This window comes from Electrophorus electricus, chromosome 3 (genome assembly GCF_041902795.1).
Source record: "Electrophorus electricus isolate QZ-2024a chromosome 3, ASM4190279v1, whole genome shotgun sequence".
Classification (NCBI taxonomy): Eukaryota; Metazoa; Chordata; class Actinopteri; order Gymnotiformes; family Gymnotidae; genus Electrophorus; species Electrophorus electricus.
The window spans coordinates 22559491-22581892 of record NC_137499.1 but is presented as its reverse complement, the minus strand read 5'-3'; the positions used below and the strand labels follow the sequence as shown (position 1 = coordinate 22581892).

General features: G+C 42.1%; 1 protein-coding gene and 1 long non-coding RNA gene across 6 annotated transcripts in view; both read left to right on the top strand.

Annotated features, from left to right (window-relative positions):
• The first annotated feature begins 9127 nt into the window (after nucleotides 1–9127).
• On the top strand, nucleotides 9128–20244 carry LOC113578850 (uncharacterized). Of its 4 annotated transcripts, none has more exons than XM_081710656.1 (7): nucleotides 9128–9210; nucleotides 10417–10530; nucleotides 11065–11181; nucleotides 12683–12787; nucleotides 13375–15274; nucleotides 15644–15700; nucleotides 16583–20244. In XM_081710656.1, exons 1-7 carry the CDS (start codon nucleotides 9184–9186, stop codon nucleotides 16849–16851), a joined length of 2589 nt encoding a protein of 862 aa, XP_081566782.1. In that variant the 5' UTR covers nucleotides 9128–9183; the 3' UTR covers nucleotides 16852–20244. The 4 variants fall into 4 exon arrangements, with proteins under 4 accessions (XP_081566782.1, XP_026868148.2, XP_035386759.1 ...); XM_027012347.3 differs by having other exon boundaries at nucleotides 11050–11181; XM_035530866.1 differs by lacking the exon at nucleotides 9128–9210 and adding an exon at nucleotides 9217–9754.
• A 1687-nt stretch (nucleotides 20245–21931) lies between these two features.
• The window catches only part of LOC145653730 (uncharacterized), a 2510-nt gene continuing 2039 nt past the window's right edge, over nucleotides 21932–22402 (top strand). For both annotated transcript variants that reach the window (XR_014119900.1, XR_014119899.1), the window contains exon 1: nucleotides 21932–22186. This is a non-coding gene — a long non-coding RNA (uncharacterized LOC145653730). The remainder of the gene's footprint in view (nucleotides 22187–22402) is intronic.

The following is a 22402-nucleotide window of genomic DNA, read 5'->3' as shown; positions in this document are numbered from 1 at the left end:
CAGTGTTGTTGTGACCTCATCGCCTAGACAGGGTCATAACAAAGGGAGCGCAGCAGTGGAGTAACATGTGAACTTCGGAAGATTGAAGACCAAGTTCAAGTTTAAGTTCAAAGAGGATTTTATTGTCATTTCAGCTATATACAAGTACACAACAAAAACGAGACTGTGTTGTGCATAGCAATCAGTGACATGCTACCCTGAACATAGCAGTCACCGGTAGCAGCCAGAACAGTTCAGAGTACAGTGCTGGTTTAGTACATTACTCTAGCAGTAGGATAATGTGCAAGACTGCAACAGAAGTGCATAGTTTATTTGTGTGAGGTTTGACTTCAGCACTAGTCCGATCAGTCGTGCTGCTGCATTCTGGACAAGGTGTAGAGGTTTGATGCTATTTGCTGGTCTTCCTCTAAGAGTAGTCAGAGTAGTCTAGCTTTGAGATCACAAAAGACTGCACAAGCACCTGGGCAGCTTCCTGTGAGAGAAAGGCCCGAATCCTTCGTATGTTACAAAAGAGAAATCTGCAAGATCGGGTTACATTAGAAACATGAGTTGAGAACGACAACTGGTTGTCCAAAGTTATGCCCAGACTATGGGCAGCTTTGGATGGTGATACCAGGGAGTTCTCGAAAGAAATTGTGAGGTCATGGTAAGGGTTGGGAGTACCTGGGATGTGCAGACCTCAGTTTTACTGGGGTTGAGCTTCAAGTGGTGGGCTGTCATCCATGACGCAATGTCAGTCAAGCATGCTGAGATACAGCTGGAGACCTGCATGTCAGAGGGTGGAAAAGAAAGAAATATTTACATGTCATCAGCATAGCAGTGGTAGGAGAAACTATGAGAAGATATTACATCACCAAGACAACAAGTATACAAAGAGAAGAAAAGGGGGCCTAATACTGAGCCCTGTGGAACACCAGTGGAGAGTCTACATGGTTTGGATGTGGATCCTCTCCATGTCACCTGATAGGACCGTCCCTCCAGATAGGACTGACCATCTCCAAGCAGAGTCAGTCACACCAAGCCTGGAGACAACAGAGAGAAGAATGTTGTGATTCACTGTGTCAAAGGCTGCTGAAAGGTCCAGAAGAATCAAAACAGATGACAGTTTGGCAGCTGTAGCAGCATGAAGTTTCTTCATCACTGCTATGAGGGCTGTTTCTGTAGAATGTGCTGGTTTGTAGCAAGACTGATTGAGATCATGCAGCTGGTTTTGGGTGACGAAAACAGATAATTAATTGTAAACTGCTCGTTCAAGGGCTTTTGAGAGGAAAGAGAAAAGTGATACCGGTCTGTAGTTGGTAACGTTGGAGCCGTCAAGTGTGGCTTTCTTGAGGATTGGTACCACCCTTGCGGTTTTGAATGCAGTTGAAATGTATCTAGAAGATAAGGAGTTGATGATGACAGATGAAAGGTAACAGATCTCTTGAGAGTGGAAGGAATTGGATCCATTGGACATGTAGTGAGATTGCTGGAAGTCAAGAGTTGAAGAATTTTGTCTCAGGAGAGAGGAGAAAAAAGAAGTCAGAGAGTTGGATATTAGGGAATGCACATTGGTTGGAAGCATGGGAGCAGTGGAAAATGACTTGCAGATTGCTGCAACCTTCTCCTCAAAGAAGGTGATCAAATGTTCAGGATGAGGAAAGAGGGGGAAGGGGAGGATTAAGGAAAGAAGAAAAATAGTAAACAGCTTGCATGGATCAGATACTGATGATTTGAATTTTTCCTCTGTAGTAGGATGACTTTGCAAATGTTACATCCAGTGAGAACTTGGAAAGAAGAGCCTGGTATTAGCTGAGGTCTGAATCTAGGTGAGGTTTCCTCCACAGCTTCTCTGCAGTCCTTAGTTCTCTCCTCTGGCAGTGAAGTGTTTCTGTTAGCCAGGGGGCAGGTGGCGAGGACTTAGCAGGCTTAGAGGAGAGAGGGTACAGAAGATAAACTGATGAGGAGAGTGTAGAAATGAAAGCATTTTTAACTGTATCCAAAGAGAGAGAAGACAGAGAGTCAGGGTGAGGAAGGGTGGACAAAAATAGTAGAAGTAAGGGAAGAGGGAGTTATGGAGTGCAGATTGTGACAGAAGGAGAAAGATCACATTGGGGAGGACTGGATGGAAAGAGAATGAAGAGAGAGAGAGAAGGATAGAAAGTGATGGTCCGAGAATTGAAGGTGACTGCGATATCTGATGTTGTGGTGGTACGGGTGAATGGTTGAGGGTGAGATCAAATGCTGTCAACAGCAGAAGGATGCAGGAGGAATGCAGCTTGTCTGATGGAAGGTTGAAGTCTCCAAGGAGAATGAGTAGATTTTCTTCAATGAGGAATTGACTCAGAAGGATGTCGAGCTCATCAGTGAAGTGATCTAGGGAACCTGGAGGGCAGTAGATGACAATGATAAGAAGTTTGGTGGGGAAAGACACTGTAATGGCACGAAATTCAAAAGTGAAGATGGAAAGGGTAGAGAAGGAAAGTGGAGTGAAACGCCACTCTCGAGACATTAGTAAACCTGTGCCGCCACCCCTGCCGAGACGTCTCAAAGGATGGGCGAATGAAAAGGCAGAGGACAGGGCAGCTGGATCAATGCTTCCGTTAGAGCCAGGAAGTGGAGGCAGTGGAAGGATGCTAGTGCTGAGATGAAGTCAGCCTTCTGATGGCACCTAGATGTTTGAATGATCAATTACCATTGAATGCTTTGTTGTAACCTGCTTACACTTGTGTTTCAATGTTCAGAAAAAATATATATATATATTGCAGGGGAATATAAAATGTAGACCTAATGTCTCTGGAGTAAAACTGAGTAAGAGCTAGCAGAAATGTGCGATGTGATTACCAGGGATCCAGGTTTTTTTTTACTTGAGAAATGTGATTACTAGTGATCCAGTTTGTTAAATGAATATTTTAATTTAAATGTAATGCATATGTAAGCAAATAAATGATAGTTTTAATATTCATCATTAAAACAGTAACACAATAGACATTACATTGCTCAACTTTCGGAATGTTTCAATGAAATACAATCAAAGCAAACATGTCAGCTCACTTTTAGCTAGCTTTTGTTTTAATAATATGAAACTTCTGCACAAATATAGTTTTGTTTGTATTTTAACACTAATTGTGTTATAGGTCTTTGTTATTATTTATTAATGCATTATTGTTAATAAATAAGCATAGTATTTTTTTAACTTGTATGTGAAAAACATTTGTTTATATAACAGACTGTCGGATCATATTGTGATGTCCAACGATACATATTGTTTCCTGAAGTTACTGGCAATACCAAGAAACAAATTTATTTGATGGAAAAAGACACCCCGGCACTCTTCCCATATAAGAGCAAAATATAAAATCAAATCAAATCAAATCAAAATATAGCATTTTTTACAACAGATGTTGTCATAAAGTAGCTTTACAAATGTCCGAGTTCAAGCCGCCAGTGAGCAAGACAAGGGTAACAGTGGCAAGGAAAAACTCCCTAGAGCATGAGGAAGAAACCTGGAGAGGAACCAAGACTCAAAGGGGGGGCCATCCTCCTCTGGCTGACAATGGTCACCACAATAATAACAATTCAAAGTGAAAAATAAATTTAAAAAATGAACAAATAAGCAATTAATGTCTAGTCCAACTTTCTAGAGGTCCTAGTGTTGTGAGGTGTGCATGTGTCCGAGACCCATTCCACAAGAGAACGTTCATTAAGGGCAACGGAGAGGTAGTTGGCTGGGGTGGAGGTGTGGTGAGCTACAGCAGGAGACATCAGGGGGAGGTGGGAGGAGCCATGGCAGCTGACATGGGTAGAGGCTCAGTAACATCATGACATCCCACAAGAGAACATCCATTAAGGGCAACAGAGAGTAGTTGGCTGGGGTGGAGGTGTGGTGGGCAAACTGCTTAATGTTAACAAACTGGTAGCAATCACCTAGATAAGATTTAAGAAGGAAAGGGCTTTTCCCCCAATCCCAACAACATTTTCGAGTGTATCTAGTAAAATGTTGTGCTCTATAGTATCAAATGCTGCACTCAGGTCAAGCATTATAAGCAAAGAGACATAATCTTGGTCAGAAGACAACAACAGGTCATTAACTACTGTAATCAGTGCTGTCTCTGTACTAAGATGAGGCATAAACCCTGACTTCATGTATCCGGTTACTATTCAGATATGAGCTTTGCTGCTGAGTTACAGCTTTTTCTAGGAGCTTGGAAATAAATGGAAAGTTTAAGATCTGCATGTAGTTTGACAGCTGACATGGGTCGAGGTTAGAATTTTTGATAAGTCATCTGATTATTGCTAATTTGAATGATTTAGGAATGTAGCCAAGGTTCAAGGGGGAGTTAAATTTAATAAAGGTGCAATTACTTCAGGTAGTAAGCAAATGGAGGATTTCGAGCGTGAGATCAGAGATGTAAGTTCTGGCTCTTGGATAGGTGTAAAGGATTCTAGAGTAATTTTTGGCTTGGTTGTTCTGATCTCTAAGTAGCTGCCTGATGTCACATTAATACTCTTACTGTTATCTCTAATGTGCTTAATTTTCTCATTAAAGAAGTTCATGCGCTCATTACTACTGTGTGATGTTGTAATCTGTGCATTAGTGTCAGTTTTATTCCTAGTTACATGTGCAATTGTACTAAAAAGAAATCTAGGGTTATTTTTTGTTATTTTCTATTAGGGTCCAGAGATAATCTGTTTGAGTGGTAATAAGTGCTTTTCTATAGTTGCAAGCTGGACGACTACAATCTTAGTGTGGCACCATTTATGTTCTAGTTTTTAAGTGTTTTGTTTTAAATTGTGATTGTCATCATTTTATCAAAGTACGAGTTATTTGTCTCTAATTGTTTACTCTTTTTATTCTTAAGTGGAGCAACATCATTGAGTGTGCAGCGGAATACTGATGCTAAGCATTCAGTCATTTGATGAAATTCCGTGGGGTTTGAGGGCATCCTAGTCGCAAATGATAAGTCTGGGAGATCCCCAATAAATCTAGATGCAGTGGCTGACGTGATCGTGTGTCTAGTGTGGTAGTGAGGTTACTATATAGTGGCTCATATGTAGTTCTGATGAAATGAGGGAATGGTCTGAGATGGCATCAGACTGGGGTAGTATAACTACGTTCTTTATGTCTACACCGTATGTCAGTACTAAGTCGAGTGTATGTCCACTAGAGTGTGTGGGTTCTCTTATATATTGGGTGAAACCAACTGATTCTAATATAGAACTAAAGGCCGATCTCAGAGGGTCTTGGGCACTAACAAAGTGAATGTTGAAATCACCAACAATAATGGCTCTTACTAATACAGGGACTAGATTAGAAAGGAAATCTGCAAATCCCTTAATAAATTCTGAGTAGTGTCCTGGTGGCCTGTAGATGCCATTTAGTGGAAGAGGCTGGGTGGGCTTCTTATCGCTGGCTATATCATTTATGCTAGTAAAAATAATTTCAAAGTACTTGAAATCATAACCAGATTTCTGATTTATGCCTAATGTGTCAGTATAAATAACTGCAATTCAGCCTCCACTCACAGTTAGACAAGAGCAGTCTACATAGCTGTAGCCAGAAGGACAAGCTTTGTTTAAAGCTATGTACTCATTTGGCTTGATCCAGGTTTCTGTTAGACAAAGTGCATTAAATCTATGGTCTGTTAGGATTTCACTTATCATAAGTGCTTTAGATGTTAGGGATCTAACTCAGCTTTAGATAAAAGGTGCAGGCAGTGTTCTGTGAATCAGTTACTTTAATACTAATTATGTTATTAAGGCATGTTTTTCTTTGTTTTTTGTATTTCTGCTTAGCTCGAGGAACAGACACAGTGTCAGTATGATGAACTTTGAGTGACGTCACATAGCAATCAACAGATGGTTGGTTTGGCCTCTTTGTCTGCTGCCTGGTCTCCGTTCTGAATTGTCATAGATTAACTTGGTCTCTCATAAAACTGTCTTTTGTTACAGGAAAGGAGAGCAGTGTCCTCCCTAGTAGGATGGGTACCATTTACTGTCGCTAACTGACACACCTCTGCAATATAATTCAAAATACATTCCAGCAAGTCAGGTTTAACCTGTGCATTTTGCATAAGGGTGTAACCCTTAGGAAATTATGAAACAAACCTTTTTTTGTTGTTATTAAAATGATTGATTATTGCAATTATGAATGTTTTGGAATTATTGGTGTTGGTGCTATTTCTCAAGTAATATGTTCACTAATTCCCCTTTCATTAATAAAGTACAATTCAATATTATAAACCCAATTTAATGTAATATAATGTAAGAACTTACTAAAAACACCAGAAAACATATAATACATGCCATAAAGTTAATATTCCACCAAGCCATGGTTTTTCAGCATAGTGTTCTGTGCTCCACACAGCTAGAAAATTTTGATACTATGTGTGATTGTGCAGGTGTGTATTATGCAACTTGCCTTATTTGTGCCAGGAAAGATTAATCTCAGACTGAACCGAAGACATCATTTATCTTTGAACTATCAAGCGGCAAGTTATCAGGATGAACCAAGATGTTCTCCTCGGTGCTCTCTCTGCTCTCACTGGTGCCATTGTGAGGCCACTCAGTGAATTCACAGGCAGCGGCACGCCTGAAGCTTTCAGTTTAGCTTGAGAAGGAAGCATCTGGCAGGCATAACCACACACTTTGACTCTCTTGTTCACAACTCTTAAGAAAAATATTTATGCACGCTTATGTTTATTTGCAAAAATAAACAATCTGAAGTTTCAGCTAAGGTTCGGCAAGTTTCCATTTTTTGAATTAATAAATGTTACTGTTTAATCATTTAAAAACTGTGGCCCAAAATTATCAATGAAAAACTGGTTGTGCATCAAAATAAAGTCTAAAGAGGATCTTTATACAAACGAACATTGTATTTTAATATAAAAAAAAAGAGAAAGCACATAAAGGTGCACTTAAGTAATGTTTAATTATAGCACACAGAATGAAATCCTCCCTTTCACCAGCGGAGCAAACCAGCTAACAGGTTCCACAGAAGAGAAAATCCCATTCCAGTGGGTGCAGCACAGCCATTCACTGTTAGCAATTTGTTCTTGTCCTTCTACACAAAAGTTAACTACTTCCCATCTCAGGTAAAGGTGTAGCTCTGGGGGTCCACGGGCACTGGGAGTGCTGGTAAACTGGGATGTGATGATGCTGTCACTTCACCTCCCACGTTTGATAACTGAGAGCAGCAGAGTGCTGATGTTCCAGGCTGCCCTCATTCCTGTGGTTCCTTCTGGCTCTACCCTTATAGCTGTCCTGCCAGATCTAGATCTGCCGAAGTCCATCATTGTACATTATAGTTCCCTAATGTACACACCCTCATACCTGGTCATGCCTAACAATCTTTTCTTTCTTTCTGCCGAGGTTCAGCTACCCCTGATGTCATGTTGTTACTGATGTTACTGAGCCTCAACACGTCTCAGCTGCCATGGCTCCTCCCACCACCCCCTGATGTCCCCTGCTGTAGCCCACCACACCTCCGCCCCAGCCAACTACTTCTCCGTTGTCCTTGATGTCCTGGATCAGACTGGGACTTCTAGAAAAACAGGCTAAACATTAATTGCTTTTTTTAAATTCTGTCTTTCACTACTTATTCTGCTCCTTATTGTTTATATTGTTACTGTTGTAGTGTTCGTTGTCAGCCAGAGGTGTAATGGGCCAGGCAAAAAATCAGACACTTGCGGATAAAAGAGAGGGTTTTATTGTAGTTCCACGTAGTGGAAGAAAGGAAAGGTTGCAACAAGATGGGCCAGGTGGAGAGAGTAGCGCGAATCCTGGTGAAACAGTCTGTATCCAAAACCAGAAAAACAATCCAAAAAATCCAGGCAAAAGTATGCAAAGGGGTAGGCACAAATCAGCAATGAGAAACAGAAAATCCAAGGTACGATACACAGAAATAGAATCATGAAAAAAAAACACTCGGTATGTACAGAAAATACTGGATGCAATACTTTGCCATGTGATGAAGTTTTAGACCATCTTATTCTAAATGATGCCCATGTAATGCATTTTAGATGAGGATGCACCCCCCCCTTTGAGTCTTGATTCCTCTCAAGGTTTCTTCCTCATGCTCTAGAGAGTTTTTCCTTGCCACTGTCGTCCTTGGTTTGCTCACTGGGGGCTTGGACTTGGACATTTGTAAAGCTGCTCTGTGACAACTGTTGTGAAAAGTGCTATGTGGATAAATTTGCTACCTGTGGCAGCAGGACCATGATCCAGCCTCATCTGCAGGGTGGACAGACTGGGTGAACAATTAACTTGGGTGCACCCACGTATCATTTTAATTTTTATTAATTAACCCTATTTAATTTAATTAAGCCTATTTAAATGCAGTATTTTGTTTAGGTACGCTACTTGAGGCTGAAAGAGCATACTCATTCTAATTGTTAATCTGATTTGAGAGGATTCAGGCCTTTGTAGAATAGCAGTAGGGAAAGTGCAGCTCCTTCGTAGCACACTTTAGTCACATGGGCCGTGATTTTCAAGGAGCCTTCAGATTATGAAGCACCTCTGTCAATCTGAAACATTCCCTTCCTCTTGAAACTCTAGTGTACTACAGTGTCATTTTTACGACCTCTAGCACTTTAACTACAGTACACAGTACACTTTATATACTGTATTCATATCCTTGTGTGAAATAATTGAGCAGTTGAATAATACTATAGTACTAATAGTACTATAGCCTGCAACTGCTCTAATGTGCTCTATATTGATTAACACAGCTACTAAAATAACTATGACAAAATTAGCAGTTGTCACCCATTTCTCCTCCTGCAATACAGCAAGAGTTGTCTATTGTATATCTTGCAAGAGATGTAGACAGCTGTATATTAGAGAATCCGAGAGAATCCTTACTGATCTTAGGGCGAGCAGTCCAATGTCTTTTCAAGAGTAAGACAACATTTTCAACCATATTTTCCATTCAAGACAACGGAGTTGGAAAACAGAAAGACTGCAATGAATGTTCCATTTAGTCTTTTCATTGACCAAGGTGAATTAGTTAATACACGTTGCAAGGACTGGGCTACTATGATTACTCGTGCAGGCTGTCAGAGATTTTGGTGATAATCCCCAACACTACCAGCAGGGGGCGGTAATGCATGATAACTGCACGGGCCGCGCCATAAAGAAGACCTGCCACCGGAAGTTGGGAAGGGACTTAATTCCCTCGGGATTTATTCCTTGGAGATTTTATGGATGCTGCCAAGGAAAAAGAAGCGAGAGGTAGGCGGAGTGCCTTGTCTATATCAAGCAGTATCTGCCTTTAATTAAATGCAAAAGTACTGGGTTTACGCTGTAAAAAAACAAAACAAAAAGTAACATTACGCTGCATCCAAGCTAGTTAGATATCTGAGGTTAGTGGGCAGGACGAAAGGTCGATCGGCCAGCTAGGGTTGGTTTACTGGGTTTATTTCTTGTTTCATCTATCAGCATGGAACGTTTTGTTATTTTGAAGCCAACGTAACTCGTTATGTTGGTTAGATAACTAGCAGACACCGTTTGCTGACATTTCCACTGCTGCAACTTTCTAAAACGGTGTCGCGTCGGCATGAATTTGCCATGTAAACAGTCCGTGAGACTGAAAGACAGACGCTGCTCCACCTCTGGCGCTCTAAACGCGTTAGTGCGTTAGTGCTGTAGCGGAGACGTTTGCTTGTAGTTGGGGACACATTCAGTACAGGCGATGCATGTAGAGCCATCTCTCGGCCTGGACCTGGAGGAATCCCGCGGTGGTGGGCAGCTCACGGCGGGCTGTCTTAACCAGCTGGTGAGGAATGCTGCCCTGTGATCAGTGTATTGCTTCCACAGCCATAAACAGAGATATGAACGAACATATGAGCCATAATGCAGCTGTTGGCTGACAGACCAAGGCTTTGCCTTACAGCAACCCCGTTCAGTTATATGCAATGTAATTACTGAATAACACTGTAACAGTGCATTGATACTCTATTCATTTACACATTTTTATGCAGTATATTACACTGTTATTAAATGGCATTTACCCTGTAACAATGGTGGTGTAAGTAATAATTATGCAGGTACATGAAGGGAAAGCACAAAACTGAGGGATACATGTGAACCGATGTGTGATAGTGTACTGAAGGTGACAGTCTTATGGTGTCAGCCAGGTGCTTTCATTAATATCTTAATATTAGAGACAGAAGTTGTTTTGTAGTCGGATCAAACCATTCCACTATTTGGGGGGGGGGGGGGTTACATTTATAAAACATGCGTTCTCTTCTTTAGTGTTCTCCCTGTTCTTCCACAAATGATTAATCGATGGCTTCATATGTAGCTGATGCATTGAATGAGCAATGCATCAGTAAGAAAATCACCCAGTATCGTGGCCGTCCAGGAAAGCAGCTTCTCCACCACTGTTCCATTACCTTAACCCAAACTTCTTCTGACAAATGTAAAACATTTTTACAGATAATGGAATATTGCACGCCTGCTGAGGTCAATAGCCAGGAGTCCTACCCGTCAGCCCAGTGGAAACCCACAGTGGATTACAGCGCTCCAAGATCAGAGTCCCCTGGTCAACAGGTACCCTTACATTTTTCATCCCAGTTGCTAAACTACAAAAGGCATTCCAGTTATGCATGTGAGTGCTGGTGTGTTTAAAAACACTTATATGTGAATTTGAATAGACATGTTGCTAAACTGAAAGCTTGGAAACGTGCATGTTGTTGGGTTTTTATTTGATAATCTGTTTTAACATACATAGTATTGAAAAATGAATAAAGGTTAACCTGGAGCTCTAGGTAATTAACCAGTTAATCAACTCAGTCCTGATGAAGTCTTCTTTTCCTGATTTTTGAATAAATGGTTTCTAAAATTATCAATCTTGATGGTTGTGTTTTAGTTTTAGTAAAATCCACCAAATGTTTCTTTTCAAAAATGAGTAAATTACTAACACAATTCCTGCTGGAGAAAGAACAACAGTTTTGGTTGCCAGATGGCTGTGTCACAAATATGAGTGCTTGCTTCATATGAAACTACCTCCAGTTGTTTCATGTTGGTCCAAACAAATGAATGTGTATTCATGTTCAACTAATCCAACAGGAAATCCATTCACAGGTAAGGGAGGACGGTGCACCTGTGGAGGTGACTGCAGCCGACGGTTTCCCGTCGTGCCCGTCAAAGCCTCTAGCGGAGAATGAAGACGCTGCCTCCTCAGTGATGCCCAGGAAGCAGGTACATGGGCTTTTTATAGCCATACCGTAGCTCCTTCTGTAAGAGCCTTTCTGGAAACCCGCCAGACAGTGACTTTAAAGAAATACTCCAGTGTTAAACGCCAGCATTCAGAGTAGTTTCAAATAGTTTTAGGATGGTTTTAACAAATGCTTTGTTTTAAAGTTATAGACAGGCCAAAAAAGTTACGTTATATAGACCATCACTGGATGGCATGATTTTTTGAGGGCATGATTTTTTTGCATTATATGTAACTGTAAAACCAAGCAAGACACAAACAAAAATTCTGTAAGCTACCAAATTGCACAACTTGGCAGAAGATGGGGCAAACCCTTTTATCATTGTGAGCTGGTGAGTTCAATTCCCAGTGCTGCCACAGCCATCCGTGACTGGCAGCACAAGAGAGAAAAATAATCATAAGCTCGGGGGGGCATACTCACTCCTTGTCAATTACAGCTACACTGGCCAATCACTCGCATCTGTGAACTTATGCATCAGAAAGGGGCGTATAGTGCTATCCTCTGAGCAGGTTTCTCCGCCCCCTGATGTTATGTGCGCCACAGCTCAAACAGATGCCGTGATATGACAGCTTCCTCTCATCCTCCATGGTCGGCAGCTGTCATGTGACGGGGGGAGGATTACCTGATGGGTGGGAATTGGATCCCACCCATATAAGTCCCAGTCAGGAATAGAGTTTTCTAGAGTGATGGCAAAGATGTTTGTGTATTTACCACACCAGCTATTCTTACTAAAATATACCTCATGCATGTTCACCAGGATGAATGTTAGTAAACCCAGAGCCACAGTGCTGCTTCATCCATTTTTAACTGGCTTTACTGTACTGGCGCGCTAACTCGCTGTCGTGAGGCCGAGCGGAGAGAATGTCTCTCTAGCTTTGTGTGTGCAGACATGATCACAGCACTGCTTGAAATGTGCAGTGTAGGAGAAAACTCTGCTCCCTCATTGGCTGAAAGTGCTAAGAATTTCTGGCAGTAGGATCTCCTCTCAGTTTTCTGTGCCACACTGACATTTTGACAGATTTTTAAGAAAATAAACTGGCTACAAATAAATGTTTACATTTATCCGGCTATAGTTGTATATATAATATATGTTTACATCAGGCTATAGTTGTATAATTTTTATGGTTGTACATTGAACTGAAAAACAGTAGAAGATGTTCAAGTTCAAACTGGGATAAATAAAAGCCAGAGTTGTCTACGGATAAAGAGGCGTGTGCTCGTGAAGGTGAAGTAAAGCAGGCATCCTCAGCCCGGCTCCTGGCGTTTGCTGTCTTCTTCTTCTTACTCTCATAAAAGCTAACCTTAACTGTCAGGCATGCCAGGAGCAGGTGAATATTAGAACTGGTTGAATTAGACTGAGAAGAGCCAAGCTGGTTGGGAGTAAACGTCTGTCAGCACATCGCTGTATCTCTGTAAAGGTCAGCCTGCTTTACTAGCTGCTTTGAGTTATAATCTCTGTCCTGCGTACGTATTTGCTTTTACAGGATATGAGAGGTGATCATGTTACATATTCAGGCTTGCACATTTACTCTTCTGAAGACAGTGATGATGACATATGCGCGTGGAGGTTGAAGAAGACCAGAAGCATAGTAAGTCTGTCCTGTACAGCACATGCAAATTACATCTCAGTTTTTATGTAAAGATCTCTATACAGTCCCTAATTCCTGAGTGATCATTTTATTAGGTGCAGCGTCTCTGTAGCCAGACGTTTTACAGTCCGCTGTAAGTTGTAATGCACAGCACCTGACTCGACTGTTGTACTGTGGAGTCAGTTAACCAGTTGCACCGAAGTTGTGTTCCCGTGTAAGGTTGGCAACCTGTGTTATCCCCTTTTATAAGTGACCCAGTTAGCTTATAATTTACATGGTAAATGCACTTACTATAACAAGTGTTGTATGAATATAGTATACACTGATACTGTATACATATACACTGTACACATAATAAATCAATATCCAAAATGTATGCTTTTAGAAAAGTCATGAAAGAGGACACTGGTAGGATTGTGCAAGACACAATTCACAATTCAGTCAAGTTTGCCATGTACTGTGTATTTCCTGTAGACATGGTTTAAAAATAGTTCAAATGTTAAAGAAATATAAATACAGCCTTCGGATTCTTCATTTAATGTGTTATTTACAATAATGTTATTATTGTAATTGTTTCTGGCTGTTAGTTGGAAGAGTTGTTTTCTGAGGATTCCAACGAGCTCTTGGATTCTGCGTCAGACAGCGGAAAGGAGTTCCCTTCAAATTCCAGAAATGAAAGTGACGAGAGCAGTTCAGACGGCAGCGGGTCCTGTAGATCCAGCTCCGGCGCCCCGGGTCCGGGAGCGGAGAGAACGGGCGGCCGTCACCGGTCCGAAGACACCGTGTCCGTCAACACGAGCCAAAGAAAGCGCAACGGCAAGAGGCTGTACAACAAAAAGCATTATTGCCTCTTCTGTTTCAAGCCCTTTAGCAAGATGGCAAGGCACCTGGAAGACGTGCACTCCAAGGAACAGGAAGTGGCAATGGCCTGCAGCTTCCCCAAGGGTTCGAAGCCGAGACGGATACGTTTGGACGAGCTCCGTCACCGGGGCAACTACACGCACAACATAGCTGTGCTGAGTTCGGGTAAAGGTGACCTTATCCCTTACAAACGACCACGGGGGGCCGTTAAGCCGAGTGACTTTATGCACTGCGCCCACTGCCAGGGTCTGTTCACCAAAAAGGTCCTGTGGAGGCACATGAAGGTGTGCAAGCTACGCCCCAAAGAACACGTCCCCAAACCGGGCAAAAATCGCGCGCTGTCGCTCTGCACCGCCACGCTGCCTGTGCCTCCCAACGTAAGCCCCGCCCTGTGGGCAACGCTAAGCGTCATGGTGCCGGACGAAATCACGGACGCGGTCAAAAACGACGGCTGCGTCGTTCAGCTGGGGGAGTACTGGATGAGCAAGAGCGGCGAGTCCGCCGGCAGCCGGGGCTTCGTCCGGCAGAAGTTGCGCGAGCTGGGGAAGCTGCTGACCAGCGGCAGGAAGGTGACGTCGCTGCGGAAGCTGGAGGACTTCATCGACCCGTATAACTGCATGCAGGCGGTGGAGGCCGTGAGGCACGCGTGCGAGTACGACGCTGAAACGAACTCGTACAGGATCCCATCGCTGGCCAAAAAGCTGGCCGTGTGCCTGGCGCAGCTCAGCAGGCTCGTGAGGACCAAGGTGGTGACCCCGAGCGACGGCCGCCTGGCGCAGAGACTGCGCGACTTCCAGAAAATACACGAGGAGAGGTGGAACGACCTGCTGTGCGCGACCGTGGCGAGGAACGACGAGGGGGCGAAGTGGAGAACGCCCACGCTGCTAGACTTCACCGAGGACGTGCAGAAGCTCCACGCATTCCTGGACAAAACGCAGGATGAGCGCATGGCACAGCTGTCTGCCGAGCCCTCCACGAAATTCTGGTCTGAGCTGGCAAAGGTGTCCTTGACCCAGGTCATACTGTTCAACCGCAGCAGAGAGGCAGAGGTGTCGGGTATGTACCTGACCACCTTCCTGTCCAGGGACTCGGCTGATCCCCCGACCGACATAGACTGGGCCCTCACCGAGGTGGAGAAACAGCTCTGCCGCCACTTCTACAAAATCGTGATCCGGCGGGTGGGAGCTCGTCCCGTGCCCGTGCTGCTCACCCTCCGGATGCTCCGGGCCTTGCAGCTGCTCGCCGAGCGGCGAGAGACCTGCGGTGTGCTGAAGGACAACGCCTACGTCTTCGCCCGTCCGTCCGCCACCACCCACTACCGAGGCTCGGACTGCGTTCGCTCTGCTGCGGCCGCCTGCGGCGCCAAGGACCCCTACGCCCTGACGTGCGGGAAGCTGCGGAAACGCATCGCGACGCTGTCCACCGTGCTGAACCTGGGAGATCCGGAGACGAACCAACTGGCGAACTTTCTCGGGCACGAGCTCATCGTGCACGAGGAGTATTACCCTCTGGCCGAAAGGACGCTGCAGCTCGCCAAGGTCTATAAAGTCCTTACTGCGATCGAGCAAGGAAGGATGATGGAGTTCCTGGGCAAGAACTTCTCTGACATCAGCATTCCGCCTAATGGTATATGTGATGGCATCCCCCAGTTTGTCTCTCTCTGCCTGTCTTATCACTTGCTCATTTACAGTGTCACATACATGCGAGAGGCCCTTGGGACCCTGGGTCTGCCCTGTTTGTGGACGGCATGCCCATCTGTGTTTTAACCCCTCCCTCTGATTTTGAAGGTTTGCCCGTCGCCTGTCCAACGCCCGCTGCATGTTTCCGCTGCGGCCCGCAGTGGAATAAAGCGTCGTCTGTGTCTATTAAACATCCCTCCATGTGCTGCTGCCTGCCAACAGTGGCTCACACGTCCGCGTTTGTCTGAACCTTTCCGAAATAAATGTGGTCGTGTTGGGGAAATGTAAGCTTACTCCTGTTTTGTGTCTTCTGTAGAGGAGGTGGAGCTCAACAATGACAAGGGGAAGTGCCGGGAAGGTTCATCAGTCAGAGGTACACACTCCAGGATGTTGTACTGACAGTGCCTCTATACGGTTATTAGACGCTCTTAAAAAAGCCAAGTAATAAATCGTGCTTTAGTCTGCACTTGTTTGTGTCTTAGATCATAATCTTTTGCGCCACCTTAAGCACAGAATTGGCTCATCAGGTTTGACCTGCCAGCATATTACAGAGCGTTAGGGAAAAGACTAGCTTTCTGCGGAGTGAGGACAGGCATAATGGACTAAAATACTGAGTTATAATCACAAAATACTGAGTAAAAACCTAAATGGTCCGTTTTACTGGAGTCCATGTACCCATGGGGGAGGGCTGTTGTCTTATGCATTTTTTTAAAAATACAAACCTGATGTAAATAATAAACTCCTCTAAATATAATGAAGATAATCCTTTCTAATATTCCATTCAATAACACTGTGTTCACACAAAACGATGCAAGTCTGCAGTTTTACTTTAAGTTAATGAAGCATTTAGTCATTACTACTTTGGTCTTTTATACAGTGTTTGCAAATTGTTTATCTCCTTTTGTTGATGATGTAGGGGAAGAAAGGTCCAGTCAGATTCACACATCAGCAACAGGATTCTGTCCAACCTTTTTACTTTTGAAAAGTTGCATTTTTTTTTTTTAGCAATATTTGATTTAACTGCAAGCTGGCTAGTTTAATAATACCAACAATTCGGTATCTTACTGTTATATGAGGATTATATTGGTAATTCTAACCCCTGCACCTATAACAAAACGTTTCTTTCTATCATATTTTTTCATATATCACTTTCTATCATATTTTATATTACTTGGACTCATGACTAATGCATACAATTTTGCAACTCTCCTCAGGATGGCTTAATGCTTGAATTTCTCCTTTATATTGAAAACAGGTACATTTACTACCTCTCATCTGGTTAAAAAAACAAAAAAAAAAAGGAAAACCTGGAGTGTGGATGAGGTGCAGGCTGTGGAGAGACACATGAAGGACTTCATCACTTCCTGTCGCGTGCCAGGCAAGTCTGCGTGTGAGCGCTGCGTCACAGCTGAGCCGCTGGTCCTTAAGAACAGAGACTGGCAGAGTGTCAAGTTCTACGTCTACAACCGCATTATGGCTCAGAAGAGGGAAGCAAACCAAAAAGTCCGAGGAGCTTTTGAATAGTTTTTCTTTTTAAAATAAACAAAAACAAACAAAAATACACCAGGAGTACCACTGCAGTCTCATGGATGAAAAGCCGCAGACAACATGTGGCATCCCTCTGACTCTAACCCTGGTCTCGGCGGTGGATCTGAACTCTGCACTGAGGAAGACCAGGTGGTGCAGGTCTCCCTCCCCATCACATGATGGCGCCACCAGGACTGGCAGCAGGAAGACAGCACAAGGCGTACTGATGCCGGCATCTGCTCCGTGGCTGGTGGTACTACTCTACTACTCTACCTGTGTCTGTCGTTGCTGTTCTTTTTAAACGAGCAAACTAAGGTGTGCTTGGTTCATACAGTGGACCATTGTTTGAACAGAGCGGAAGTGAGTTTGCACAGGTATTTGATTATACAACTATGACAGAGGGATAAGAAACCACAGTGTGGCTAATGCCGTCCTGTTGAAACCAGAATACATGTGATTTTGTTATTCAGACGACTAAATTATTAAATCCTTGTTATGTTCATACAGATGTCAGATTTGTGTAATGTTCAGTCAAGTTGTTGCTCTACTGGCAATTAACTGTTTCTTCATTGTGTAAAATAAGTTGCTACTTCCCCGGGAAAAAAATATTTGGTTCGGAATTATTTTACAATATTTGTATAATATGTAATATGTTAATTTAGTCATATTGTAACAGAGCTATCGGGCCATTTTAAGAGAGCAAGAATTATTTCCCCCATAAACTTGACCAATAGTTAAAGAAGCATTGCTCTAAACATGCACGAAGGAAGTCACTGTGGTTGACCCTTAAATATGCACTGAGTAACTATTGTCTGGTCAGACTTCATCTAGGCCTTGTACTTGAGTTATCACTGTTGTAACTAATTTTAACAATGCGTTACAATAACCAGTTTGACTGTGTTTGGAAATGAGGTCCCCAGAGTGTAGTGTGAACCACCTGGTTTATCTGGATAAAGGCTCTTTGGTTTAGCGATCACTCTGTTCAGTCCAAGAACAGTATTATGTGAAATGATTCAACTCGTTTTGGATTCGTAAAGTACTTCATAGTTTAGTGATTACCCAAAACTTTAGTCTTTGTGGTAATTACAGCACATGGCCAATAACTGTAAATAAACAGGCTGTGTTATATCTGTGTGTGTGTGTGTGTGTGTGTGTGTGTGTGTGTGTGTGTGTGTGTGTGTGTGTGTGTGTAAGAGTGAGTGAATGCATTAATACAGGCCATGAGATTTTTAGTAACTTTTATTTTATCTGTACCCATTTTGGGCATTTCTATAAATACAAATGTAGGTTGGATGGATATGATGTTTGAACGGGGTATGATAGACCTAGGGTACCCTAACCAGCACTGTACGTCTATGTGTACACTAATGTTTTGTAAAAATCGGCCACATTTAAAATTAAAATCATAATCAGTTCTGACAAATTTTAGTTACAAGTCTAATATGTTTATATCATTAAATGTATTATGATATAGCGTATGCCTAATATTTAAAGTGCATGTTCACATGTATTCTGTATTCTTTCTTGAGCTTTTAAGACTGACTAAAATGAATGCCTTCTTCAGCCTAAAACAGATCAAGTCCATCATGACCAGACAGGACAGAGGCATGTTTATGCTCTTGTGGGAGTCAGACGTTATTATCCTTACAACTCGCGCTGCTCTCTCAAACGTTAGCTACAGATTTGGTCCTTTTTCTGGGCATAGATGTCCATTAACGCCACCTGCCTCTTACAGTAGAAGTCATAGTTTGAAAGCACTCAATGCAAAATGCCATTGATCATCAGAGTAGACCCACCAAACAACAGAGAGAGAAAGAAAGAGTGGGATATTATTTCTATTATTGTGTGTCATTAACTTTTGAATAAGCATGGGACAGCACTTAGCACCTAGCTGTAGCATTATAGTTGTTTGTGTTGTGGTCATATTCTAGTTCTCTAGGCTTCTAGGCTGCACACCTGGAATAACGCCAGCTGAACCTTTTAGGCTTTCCTTGAAATTCATAAGTAAATGAAAATGTATCGATGTCAGAAGCCTTACCCTCCTAGTATTATATTACAATCATTACATGTGTTACAATCATTTAGCAAAAATGTATTTTAGGCTTTCCTTGAAATCCATAAATAAATGAAAATGTATTGATGGCAAAGGCAAGAAAAGCCCTTTTCCTACCCTTGGATGGTATGAGCAGGTCCCACTACTTTAGCAAAAACACTATTAGTTTAATTCATGTTGAGACATGCTGTCAAACTAAAGGAGGCAATCACAGTTACATGTAAGTGTCTTATGTTGTGCCAGCATTGTGAAACACCATCATGGAACAAACCTGCAGGCCTATATGCACTGAAAGCTGCTGCAGCATGGACCTTCTGAGCTGTGACAGGAGCAAGGCACAGGCAAGGAACTTAAAGAGCACTTACTGCGCTGAAAGATAGAGTTCGTCTTCGAGGACCAGGTTTGGCACAGTCACTAACAGGCAGCTAAGGCCCACTGATGCAGAGCACTGCACGTAGACCCCTGTGGGGAGTAAATGGACAGGTAAACCAGGCACAGGTGTAGGTGATTAATTAGTAAGTGGGCAGTTGGCACTGGGAAAGTGGAAGTGTGCTGCCATTGCTGGATGTGGTCTGTTAAAGGCTGGCTGAGAAGAGGCTGGTGTCACATAGCCCTCCAGTGCCTGTACTCTGTCTACTCTGCAAAGAACTACAGGTTTCCACTCCATTTCCCAGAATTCCCAAGAGAATCAAGAAAAAGTCACCCAACACAATCAGCCAATCGGGAAACAAGCAGTAGCTCGTCCTCTCCAGAATAATAATTGAACTCACCCATTTCCTATTTTCTGTGCCAATAAAGACTCTCCAGTTCTAATACTTATCTTGTGGATTATTATTATTGTGTTTTCATGTGCATACTGAGTTGGTTACCTGTCCATGTGTGTTTTGTTTTCCTGGTCTTCTTGTTGTTTGGATTTCCCTTTTGATTTGTTTGATCTTGGATTTGGGCTGTTTTCTGACTATGGCTCTGATGCTCCTTTAATGTTTCTCTGCCCTCTGGTTTTGACCCTGTTTTGTGTACTCTTGCGGAGCCATGTTTTTTCACATTCAAACATTTGCTACATTTTCCATGAGCGTCCGCCTCTTTGTGATCCGTCACAGCTGGGGTGTGACATACATATACTTAGATTTACCTTAACACTTTCTAACGAAACAATTATAAAATGAGTTTTAATTAGAAGAAATCTACAATTATATTATAAAAAAACTCAGCAACTATCTTACGTTTTGTCAACAGGCAGTTTTGGTGAACAGTAGTAAACATCGCTGCCTCTTTAGTAACAACACTGTGTAAGATGTTGTGTTCAATAAAGTTTATTTTCACTAAGTCAGCTCAAATTTATTCCAATTTTTACCGTCTAAAGGTGACAGTGGCAAGGACAATGTTCATAAAAGCATGACGAAGGAACCTTGAGAGGAACCAAGGCTCAAACATGGAGCCTGTCCTCCTCTGGTGGACACCAAGCAAACACCAAATAGCCAGTTTTCTGATAAACGTCTTTTTTTAAATATGCCTCAAGATTTTCCAGGTTAATGTTCGATTCTCTCGGAGCTCAAAGCGTTAGTTTATCATGCTTTATTCTGGCATTCACACTCTGTGACCATGTGCATATATATGCTGTTAAACTGTAGACTGAACCTTGGCTTCCAGGTGAGCTTAACATGTGCAATGAGGCCGGTTACCTAAACCGAGTTTGACACCCTTGCTCTACAGAGTGGATTAAACACTTATCACAGGACAGGACAATATTAGCTACACTAAAAACTCTGTACTATCCGACTAGTTCCAGGTTTCCCAGACATCATCAGTTAATATCCATCCCATTGTGTAGTGCCTGACTGCTTCAAATCTTCCATTATTGTAACTGCCTCAAGAAAAGATAAAAATGAGTCTTGCCTACCCCTGCTCTTTGTATATTTTAATAATATATGCTACTTATGCAAATACAATGAATTTTGCTGCTGTAAGACGTCAGTAACCTCAGTACTCTTGTGTTCCATCAATGCCATACTCTACTGAACAGTAGCAAGCATGCCAAAGCAAATTCTTGTAATTGATAACTATTAGTGAATGAGATTAATCTGATACTGAGTCTGATTCTGAGTCTGATTCTGAGTCTGATTCTGAGTCTTATTCTGAGTCATCTGCTGGTGATGTATAATATGACGTACCTTCAAAACCTTCAAAAGCAGTTTGTTAAGACATAGCAAAGAGATCCCAAGGTGAACGTGTGGATCAGCGAAACTTGTTTTAAAGATGCAAAGTTGTATATCTACACAGGCAGCAATGATAAATCTGAGAGATTACTTCTGTGAAAAGTCAAAACTCTTTTTAATAATATACACTTAAATATGTAATCTAGTGACTTAATGCATGGAACGGACTCTTTAAACACCCGCTGCTTCTCAATCATTCACTCAGCCTGCTAATATAACCACAAATATAAAATTAAAATAGTTACTTAACTATATATGGCTGTAAAAAATACCATTGAGGTTACTTAAAAGATGACTATTAATTGACCATTTAACTATATGGAAGCATATTATTTTGCTTTGGCAGGTACAGTAGCCTTTCTCTGAACCATGGGGACTTTTCATTAGGTTAATTTTGATCAAATGTGGTGCTTTGTAAAAATACACTTTACCAGCAATCTCATTGCATAAATCCCAGCAATGAACACCTGCAGTGTTGAAGTAATACTTCCATAACCTAATTAACATCTGCACTGTTGTATTAATTCCTCATCACTGAATTAATATCTACAGTCCTGACTTAACATCTGAATTAATACCTACAGTGTTGAATGAAGACTTGCAGTGTTGAGTTGACTCTTACAGTGTTTATTTGTGTACTGCTTTTAGTACTGGATGTTTTGCTGTGTGTTAACCTTTTTTTTTTAGCACAGCGTTTTAAAAATTAAACAAACACTTTACATCCTTAACAGCACAAGAAAGCTAAGTTTTCTGTTTTTGTCAGAGACACAAGGTAAAATACATGGCCATAATATCAGTGAATTACAGAAGCAGAAACAGAAGAAAGTATTTCAGAATAAAACTGAACATTTTTAGTTCTTGCTTTTCGGTTAGTGCTTAGAGGCTGATTTTATACTACAATGGGTACACATGTAGTAGATTTGCATGAATAATAACTATAGTGATTGATGTGACAGGACTACAACAACACAGGTGGACCAGGGCAACCGCCACACCCCTACACACCTGATCCTGCCAGGAGAGAAACAAGAAATGTTACTAAAGGCAAATCTGAGCTGCGTCTGTAAGCATATTCTTTCTCTTTTTATTTAGGAGTGTTTGTGGGGTGTATTTAGGATGAATATTGAGCTAACAAGTAACAAATTGTTGTCATAATCAAAGCTATCATGTAAATCTTTTGTTTGTTTGCTAATTGATTTATTTATTGCCTCAACATACTCTCATACCAGTTTGTTTATCATTTAAATAAGACAATTTTCTATGTGAATATGCTCCTCTT

Coding starts and splice junctions, on each gene's coding strand:
- LOC113578850 (XM_027012346.2), top strand. CDS start 9,671: ATGCATGTAGAGCCATCTCTCGGCCTGGACCTGGAGGAATCCCGCGGT. Junction 9,755..10,416: donor CGGGCTGTCTTAACCAGCTG/GTGAGGAATGCT, acceptor ACATTTTTACAG/ATAATGGAATATTGCACGCC. Junction 15,275..15,643: donor CATCAGCATTCCGCCTAATG/GTATATGTGATG, acceptor TGTCTTCTGTAG/AGGAGGTGGAGCTCAACAAT.